Below are 9,497 nucleotides of genomic sequence, written 5' to 3' on the forward strand. Positions count from 1 at the left end.
ATATATATATATATATATATATATATATATATATATTTGTATAATTTTTGAAAAATATTTTTCTAAAAATTGTTATTTAATATTGAGTGACGTTAATATTGAGTAAAATTTCATTGGATTCAATTAGGTTGTGTACTAGTTTCCGTATCAGTGACTACTTCCGTTGATTCGGCAGTAACAGGTTCGGAGATTGCAGTTTCTCGTGCAGTTTCTTGTGCAGTTTCTTGCACAGTTTCTTGCACAGTTTCTTGTACAGTTTCTTTGTCATTATCTGTGCATTCTTGATGGGAAGAAATACTTTCATCTTGCACTAGAATTTCTTTTTCTTTAATATCACTATCAGAATTAGTAACTGCAGGAGTATCTTGCATAGTATCATTATTAATGTCACTAGAACATTGTACTTGCGTGGTAATATTATTACTGTTACTAATATTTGTATTTAATGCACGCTTCAAAGCCAAATATTCTTCTACCGATCCTGTTGGAGCTTTCTCAAATGTAGCATTTGCATCAGTTGTCGATGGCTGTGCAGATACATTCAAGTTTGGTGATTTATTCAGCTTGGATAATCTTTGACGTTCCCTTAAACGTTTCCGAATCTCAGACTGTATCTTCGATTCTTTTATTACATTTTGGACGTCGTCAGTCTGATAATAACGCGACGCCCAAGTTTCTGCTGAATCCGATTTTGGCACAGTGGTTTGGGATACAGACTGCTTATTTTCTTGTTCAGAAAGGATGATAACTGTGTCTTGACTTTTATCCTCATCGCTATTTTCTATATCCATAACTTCACAGTAATCATCTAAATCAATATCATCTAAATCTGTCGATCTCTCTTCTTCAACTTTACTTTCTTCTGCTACTTTCTGTTCTGTCTTATTTTCTTCTTCAACAATAATTTCGTTTTCGTCAGAAGGATTTGTTCTCGATTTAACATTAATACTTTCATTACTTGATTTTTCTGTAATATCAGTAATATCAATCTCTTTTAATTCTGAAGAGGTCGTAATTGTAGAAGCAAGTTGGGATTTCCCGCGTGACTTTTTCTTCGATTTTTTCCGTCTCTCGGCAACGTTATCCGCAGAAATCGATATTGATAACACATTGTTTTTTATATCTACGTTTCTCTCAGGCATTATTGCTTTGCTTGTGTTAGTTAGATGCGTTTTATTCACAGTACTTGTATTACTATGTTTCTCTGTTATTTCTTGAGTTTCTTTTCTTTCCTTCGAATCTTGGGTGCTGGTTTTAATAGAATTTTCATCTAAATTGCTCGTGGATTTTCCAGCTTTCGACGCACGTTCGTTTTTCAGCTCTTGATTTATTCGTGTTTCTTCCCTATCACTATCGCTAGATAATAATTCGACAACTGGAGCAGGGTTAGGAATTACTAAAACAACATCTTCTTCCTCGCCTTTGTTACTTTGCTGAGAACCAATAATTCTTTCTAATTGCTTCCGACAATTCTCTTTCGCTTTGTCATCAACATCTTGAGATGTTCCAGTATTATTTTCTATTGCTTTACTGCCATTTGCTTGTGATGGATTAATAGGTGGAATTATATCTTCCTCTTTTCGTATCAAAGCTCTTATGGCGCGAGCTCGCATTTCTAATTCTAATAAATCTAATAAGCTGTCTCCTTCTTTTCCTTTATCTTTGTCGTCTTCCTTTTTAATTTTAACATCCTCAGTTTTATCATTACTTTCGCTTTTAATGTTACACTTTGGTTTAACATTATACTTATTTAAATTATTTTTCTTATTAACTTGTGTTTTCCCTTTAGTTTTTGTTTTATCTCTTTTTAACTTTCCTTTCCCACCATTCTCCTTTTTGGATGAATCATCTTCGGTTAACCATTCCTCTGTATCAGAAATGATTTCTAAGGAAGGTCCTGTTATAGAAGATATAAATGTGTGTGAGCAGATTATTCTACAAAATTTAAATTCTATGCCATAATACCTAATATTTATATACCTGAATTATCAGAAACTTCACTTGTGTCTGAGGATTCCAACATAGGTTTGCCATTTAATATAGATAATATTCGAGCTTTAGACATACCCTTTAACTCACTCTCACACCATTCTTCGAGTTCACTTAAATCCATTTGCTATATAAATAACACATGATATATATTACTTGTGCTTGAGCGAATATTTTCATATAAAAACTATTAAACTAGCTTAAACAATTCATGCCATAACTCACTTTAAGAACCTGCGGCAACATAAGACGAATCTTTTCTGATTTAACAGATTTAAAAAGCTGTCGGGATAATTCTCTACGATCAGACAAATAATCTCTAATTGGTTTTAAATCTCTTGCATCAATCTCTTCTTCGTCCGATGATAGTGACGAAGATGTACAAGAAGATGCACTGCTGTATTCCTAATAACGAAGTAATCTTTAAAATAACGTGTACTAAAAATGTTTTTGTGTAATTTTCACAATTTAAACCAAGATGATGTTCTATAAATATAATTGTCGATAACTACCTTGTTGTTGCTTACGCTGTGTTTAGCTTTAGACATATTTATGTTGTTTAAGAAATATTTCCTTCAATCTAAATAAATACCAATCAGCAGAATAAACTAAATTAACTTGTGAAACAATCCCCTTCTTATATTTTTATCTGAAAAATGTATAGGTATAGGTTAACAGATCTCTCATAACCATATTGTGTTAATTTACATTCTGTGTCAAGAAGAAAATTTATATTCACGTTAAAAAGAAAACGGAAAAAGAAAGTTATGCAGAATGTATTACATAATGCAATTAAAAGAAGCGAATTTAATAAAGAAAATTAGTCAATAATAACCTTTTAGGTTACTTTTGCCATCCTACTGGCACAAAACTGATCGAAATTTCAGTTGACACTATTTATGATTGTGGAAGATACTTACTTCATTTATCAGATACAACATAAATAGTATAGCTTAATTCTTGTAAAGATTATAAAGTATAATTCTCGCGTCACCGACAATTCCTGCCTGCTTTGTTTACATTTGTTTACTGACAGCGCATGCGGTATGACAGCGATTTTAAACGCGATGCGCCATGCGCCATCATCCAGCGCATTCGACAACGATATCGTCGCAATCCATTAAAGATCTACTGAGGGTATCGCGTAGATGTCACTAGATGAGCGTACCGACGACGTTCTGTCAATGCGATAATATAATGCAGTATAACCTGTGCTGTTGACAATTGTTGACAATTGTGTTTGTCAACAAGATGACATTAATCAAACATAATTGCTGAATGCGATCGCAGTAAGTACTATCGTATTAGAGAAATGAAAGTGTTCACGATAAGGACCGATATTATCTTAAACGGATTCTCTCTTAATGTAAGCATTTGTCTTTGACAGGCATTTTGACATATAAGTACCAGGTTTCCAGAGATTAATCAGCTTTGACACTTATCACATATCGTTACTTCAAGAAACAAATATCTACGAACACTTTGGTAGTATGCTGATTGACCAAAGTATATGATACTATTTATCAAGTTTAGTATCAATCAAATCTTTGCCTAGCGCTGCATAAGTCAAGAAAGAAAAATGTTCAACCGCTTTAAGTCAGTATTAATGAGTGCTGTGGGCGCAAGCGAGCTTGGCCTGCAGTACCCTAATGATTCGGATAATGATATGGCAGACTATATTAACTCTAATTACGTGGTAGAAGTGGAAAATAAGCCTTACAGCCGTCCAAGTTTTCTAGGATTGACAGCTGAAGAGACACAGGTATTTCTTATATGAATTATATAGCAAATTGATTTATATATTTTTCAAACACTGATAATTTGATTGTAATGGTATTTGATATTTGCCTAAATTATACATATTGAATGACTGTATTAAATAGGTGAGTGCAGATCACAGAGTAAGGCCTATAATAGTTCCGAGAGATCTTAGCCGTTTGCCGTGGTGTGCTGGCTACGCAGAATGTATAAATGCTGGCAAAAGTACATGGAATGAGGATCAAGCCTCAGCAACACGTGGCGACTTGAAATTGTCGGACATTAATGTCACCCTGCCTTATGTCATGTTTTCAATGTTCGACGGACACGCAGGGTACCAAGTGGCTCTTACGGCACGATTACATCTACACAGGATAATTCTTGTATGCGCTATTTTTGACAAAATTGTCAAAGATAATTCAATATATACACATATTATGTGAAATACTTATATTAATGATCTATTTGAAAACAGGAAAGGTTACTGGCTATACCAGGCAATATGCTATTGAATGAAGATGAAAATGAACTGATTAAGGGAAGAGATCTAGTTACAGGTGCTATAGAATTAGCATATAGACAAATGGATCAAATGGTGGAGATGCAAGCTCAAAATGGTGGTGGTGGTTGTACGGCTATTACAATTTTATTTCTTAATGGAAGGCTTTATGCAGCAGGAGCTGGTGACTCCAGGTTATATTATAATTTATATACATACATATTTATATATTTGCTATATATGGAATATTATTGAATTAAATATAATTGTTCTCTCTTATACGACCAGGGCTGTATTGGTTTTGGGAGAGGAACAACGTGCTCTTACTAGAGATCATACTCCAGATTCTGAATCAAATCGTGTTAGAGCTTTAGGTTTTTTAAGAAGCAACGAGTTGCTCAAAGGTCATTTCACTCCGTTGGAATTTAGAAAAAGACCGTTGCAGAAGGAACTGGGGTCTATGGTTTTGTACAGAGAACCTTTTATGACAGGTTGGGCGTATAAAACTTTAACGCATCCTGATTTAAAACTACCGCTTATTTCGGGACATGGAAAAAGGGTACATTTTCGTGCAGTTGAGCAATAATTTATATAATTTCAAATTAAAATAATCTTGTTTATGGTATTAAGTAAGTTTGTTTCATGACGTTTAGAGCAGAGTAATGGGAACGATAGGCGTGACTAGAGGGTTTGGAGATCACGGTTTGAAAGCAGCAAATACCGGTGTTAATATCAAACCGTTCCTATCATCGCAACCTGAAGTACAATCTTTGGAATTGGACAGTTGCAATCTTACCGAACGAGATTGCATTATTATCGCCACGGACGGACTTTGGGATGTAGTAACGGACAAAACAGCGGCAGCTATACTTAGAAAAACTCTTGCACCTGATACTCCATCATTAGAATATAGGTATTATTGCGAAGTATATACACAAAAATGAACAACAATGTAACTGAAATAAGGTACTATATACATTCTTTGGTTTAGACTGACAATGGGTGCTCAAGAATTGGTGCAAGCGGCAAGAGGTCGATTAATCGGTAGAGTATGGATGGGAAAACCGGAGAATTCCAACGAGACAGATGAAAAGTCCTCGCCTATAGCATCGGTGGACGATATTAGCGTATTAGTGGTACCTTTATATCCTTATTTATGTGAGCATAAGCAGTGGCTGAAAACGACACAACAAGAACGAAAGTACGCTGCAGATTCCCTAGCAACAATGTGCTTCGATTATCCTATTTCTAATAGATCCACTGATAATCCTGCATAATAAATCGTTACGATTTTTCGATAAAGTGCTCTACGTGAAATAGTAACAATGTTACTCAATACCGCAGCTAACGAATTACATTTATCTGCATTACTACAATGACTCATCGTATATCCGCGATGATTTTTATTTTGTTATAGAATAATTAGCGATATCTAAGTGCACGGTTGCCGTATATCCTCTATGATTCTCTTCGCAAAATATTAAATTATTATATACTGCCACATGTACATTTTAACTACAAAAGGCTATGTTCTTATTATTTAAGTAAACATTCCACTGTGACATTATTTTATGTGCAACATGAAATATCTACAATATTCCGAATATTTAATACGTGTGATCGTATATAAATATCTCGTGTATAAGCACTAATTTTTTGATTGTTACAACTATGTAACTAGTATATATAGACTGTACACAATATAATATCAAAAGATATCAATATTTTTATATTGCTTTTGAGGCAAGCATATGTTACCATTCAATGTTTGAGCGTATTATGATGTTTCATCATTATAGCTTTATGTTGAAAAAATTAACTCTATGACTACGAACATACATATGTGTGTATATGTATATGTATAATTAAGATTGAGAATGCTATATTAAGAAATGAGTAAGATTTTAAGTAAATAATTAAAACTCTTCAATTAACTTTTTCGATTTACTCGATCTATCTATATCGATATTCCTTTCATTCGGAAATGTTAGAGATGTTTTGCATGTTGTAGTCAAAGAGTTAAATTGGATGAAATTGTAAGTATGATATGAATGATCTATGTGTGTGTAAAAAATTGTATATAAATAGAAAAACATTACTATCTCTTTTTCTGTAACCACGATAATAATTAGATCATGTCTTATAACTGTAGCTATATTATATTAAATAAATATTATACGAAAATATCTCTTTTGTGTACACATTTACTTTTATTTCAGTAATCTTTCAGTAAAATTTCAGTGAAGAAATTGTTTGATTAATTGCGAATTTAATTACTTGGCGTTCTAACGATTGATGTTTCCATTGATGCATTTTCAATCAAATATATAGACGCGTTTCTAACGTCTTGGTATTGTAAAGGACTCAAAATAAAAAAATTGTATCTATGTTTTAAAATCCATTTCCGATTGTGCACAATATAACGATTGTCACAATATTCGTTATTTTGTTTGAACTCCCAGTAGTATTATTATGCTTATTTTTATATCATCTCAATATATATAATTTGCAATTGTAATTTGATATAAAAAATTATCTTTACAACCGCAGCGACCACAGCATAATTTACACAATGCAGATTTCAATTAATTTACGCACTTATTGTTGTAAATGTAACAATCGCAACATTAACTACAACAAATTAAAATTTAATAAAATTTAACTAATTTAATAACGTTTCCCCAATATACATATTTCAATTGATTCATGCTCATTCAATATAAAATACATTGTGATACTATAAAAAACATTTGTGAAAATAATACTACGATCGCACGGAATTCACTTGACAAAAACATTCGAGATATGGTATATCCTACAACAATATTATTAGGACTTCTTTGACGAAACTGTCGCGCGTTTACATTCTATTAACTGTCGCGCGTTTATATATGATATATTCTGTTATATTACTCTTAGGCCGGTATTCATAGTTATTTAAGACCGTCTTAAGTTCAATCTTAAGATGTCATGAACCAATCACAGAGCCGTATTAGCACCTTAAGACATTACTTAAGACGATCTTGAAGACTATGAATACCGGACTTAGACTGTCGTATTTACGTGCTCTAACGACGTAATATCCAATAGCAAATTTTTTATTAAATGTATAGGGGGCACGCACTATATAACCACAATGATTTCAATTTCAGATCTTACGTTTGATGTACGCCACTTTCAATTTCTTTTGTATGAACATAAAGGTCATTTTTGCATGCTTGTGACATCGAAATTTGTACTCACCGGAGCTGGATCGGCTTCGGCCACGGAACTGCGTCGACTGCAATCGATGAAACGGCGTTGCTTATGAAGATCTCCGACGACTGATACGTTCCGGTGATCACTCGTCACTACAACCGTCACTCCCGACGAAAACTCGCGCTTGTTATTCACTCTGAACGGACAAAATTCGCGATCAACTACGGAGCGACCGCGCTCCGTGTTCCGAAACGTTCGCGCTGCCGAAACTGTCATGGCGGCCGAAATGACGCGTAACGCCACGCCGCGGCGCCGGCGCGCGGCGACGCGTCCATGATCGGTGTCGCGACGGTTGCCGGCCATGTCGACGACTGACGAGACGAACAATACGACGAGATACTCTGAAACATGAAATGATTAGAATAATTAGCGACGAGAATTAAATGCCTTCTACCTTCGTTTTTTAGCAAACTACGAGAATAATATTATCCATTTCTAGCTAGAAATGTTCCATTAGGCGCAGTAGATGCGCGTAATACAATCACAATTTAAACTTAATTACAATATATTATATCTAATAAAGAGTATGCGCTTTGAATCTCCCGAAAGAAGACAAGGCTTACGTCTGCACATCGATCGGAATCTATATTTACCGTAACTGGATTAGCTTCGAACCTGCATTGCGTCGATCGCGATCGATGAAACGGCATTGCTCGCAAACGCCCGCGACTGATACGTTCCGACGATCGCCCGTTACTTTACTTACTTTAACCTGCACTCCCGATGAAAACCTGCGCTCGTTATACACTCTGAACGGGTAAAATTCGCGATTAACTACGGAGCGATCGTACGTTCCGAATCTGTCGTTCGCGCTACCGCATCTGTCATGGCGGCGCCGGCGGGCGGCGGCGGCGGCCGAGAAAATGCGCGCAGCGCGCGACGTCGGGTGTTTCAATGTCGAGATAATTTGAAATGCAAAAGATTAGAATTCGGAAATACAGTATCACAATTTCGAATCAACCTGCATCTATAAGCCTCGATTGTACTAAAATTCACCGGTATAGAGTTCAAATTAATCTACTACTTTGATACTTGTTAAAAGATTTGGCGAAAAGTTGTTTCATCACGAATTAAATTAAGAGACGTACGTTTGTACCTTGGCTATGAGATGGCATTATGGGTATAAAACTGCCGTTTGCGACAATGCCGATTAGTTTTCCTAAGTTCGCCAAGAGATTACGCCACCAACATGAAATTGATGTTTGCTCAGTTTGCTGCGACAAAATTAGAGCCACCGCACAAGACTCTCGTGGTCACGTAGCGTAACATAACGTGAGCCAACGCACAAGAAACGTATTGGTTACGGCCGTTACGACGTTATACGTTTCTTGTGCGTTGATCTACGTTACGTTACCATACGAGAGCTTGTGCGGAGGCTCTTAGATGCTAAACTTAACAAGAGATGACGCTGCAGGTATTAACCCTAGAATCCATGATACATTTTTTTGACCTTCTAATCCATGACTGGGGGCAATATCGACCCCACGCTTTATTTGATCGTAAAACCGGTCCTACAGAAATAAAGGGCCTTTAAACCTACATGAATTTCTTCGTTTTTTAATAACGAAGAGAATGGTATACGGTAAATTTAATTTTACTCAAGTTTAGTTAGTGAAAAATCCATTTAAAGACTGAAAAACGCAGAAAATCAGCAAAAACCTCTTTTTTTAAACAAAAATTTGTATCTTTTTTTGTAATCAACCGATTTTAAAATTTCAAACGGGGTTTTAAAGAGGACACATTAGACTATTAGAAAAAAATTGTCATCGCTATGTTCTGTTCAAAAAGTATATTTATTTGGGACTATAAAGATGAAGAAATTCGCAAAGTTGAAATACGGAAAAAGTCGATGAAAAAACCATAAAAAATTGTATTTTAAGTATTATTTCATTTTTATTTGATACAAAATAGTAAAAAATATGAAAAAAATGAAACATTATATCGCCCAGCCATTTTCTGCGAAATGTCAATCTTCTATAGGCAACGGGATTTT

At 34.9% G+C, this 9,497-nt stretch overlaps 2 protein-coding genes across 3 annotated transcripts; one reads left to right on the forward strand and one right to left on the reverse strand.

Annotated features, from left to right (window-relative positions):
* Positions 1 to 41: 41 nt before the first annotated feature.
* LOC112456312 (microtubule-associated protein futsch) lies at positions 42 to 3,013 on the reverse strand. The gene is made up of 5 exons (XM_025018766.1): positions 2,910 to 3,013; positions 2,502 to 2,638; positions 2,215 to 2,394; positions 1,981 to 2,116; positions 42 to 1,897 (listed from the first exon to the last, which is right to left on the reverse strand). The coding sequence occupies exons 2-5, from the start codon at positions 2,535 to 2,537 to the stop codon at positions 120 to 122; spliced, it is 2,130 nt and encodes a 709-aa protein (XP_024874534.1). The 5' UTR covers positions 2,538 to 2,638; positions 2,910 to 3,013; the 3' UTR covers positions 42 to 119.
* Positions 3,014 to 3,169: 156 nt separating this feature from the next.
* Positions 3,170 to 6,421, forward strand: LOC112456314 (protein phosphatase 1H). Of its 2 annotated transcripts, none has more exons than XM_025018767.1 (7): positions 3,170 to 3,278; positions 3,377 to 3,751; positions 3,873 to 4,130; positions 4,223 to 4,440; positions 4,535 to 4,820; positions 4,900 to 5,159; positions 5,238 to 6,421. In XM_025018767.1, exons 2-7 carry the CDS (start codon positions 3,569 to 3,571, stop codon positions 5,521 to 5,523), a joined length of 1,491 nt encoding a protein of 496 aa, XP_024874535.1. In that variant the 5' UTR covers positions 3,170 to 3,278; positions 3,377 to 3,568; the 3' UTR covers positions 5,524 to 6,421. The 2 variants fall into 2 exon arrangements, with proteins under 2 accessions (XP_024874535.1, XP_024874536.1); XM_025018768.1 differs by having other exon boundaries at positions 4,535 to 4,805.
* Positions 6,422 to 9,497: the final 3,076 nt, after the last annotated feature.

Source organism: Temnothorax curvispinosus, unplaced genomic scaffold (genome assembly GCF_003070985.1).
Source record: "Temnothorax curvispinosus isolate PA1 unplaced genomic scaffold, ASM307098v1 QBEX01006738.1, whole genome shotgun sequence".
In the NCBI taxonomy this organism is placed as follows: Eukaryota; Metazoa; Arthropoda; class Insecta; order Hymenoptera; family Formicidae; genus Temnothorax; species Temnothorax curvispinosus.

Coding starts and splice junctions, on each gene's coding strand:
- LOC112456314 (XM_025018767.1), top strand. CDS start 3,569: ATGTTCAACCGCTTTAAGTCAGTATTAATGAGTGCTGTGGGCGCAAGC. Junction 3,752..3,872: donor TGACAGCTGAAGAGACACAG/GTATTTCTTATA, acceptor TGTATTAAATAG/GTGAGTGCAGATCACAGAGT. Junction 4,131..4,222: donor ATCTACACAGGATAATTCTT/GTATGCGCTATT, acceptor ATTTGAAAACAG/GAAAGGTTACTGGCTATACC.
- LOC112456312 (XM_025018766.1), bottom strand. CDS start 2,537: ATGTCTAAAGCTAAACACAGCGTAAGCAACAACAAG. Junction 2,395..2,501: donor ACAGCGTAAGCAACAACAAG/GTAGTTATCGAC, acceptor CTTCGTTATTAG/GAATACAGCAGTGCATCTTC. Junction 1,898..1,980: donor TGAAGTTTCTGATAATTCAG/GTATATAAATAT, acceptor CTTCTATAACAG/GACCTTCCTTAGAAATCATT.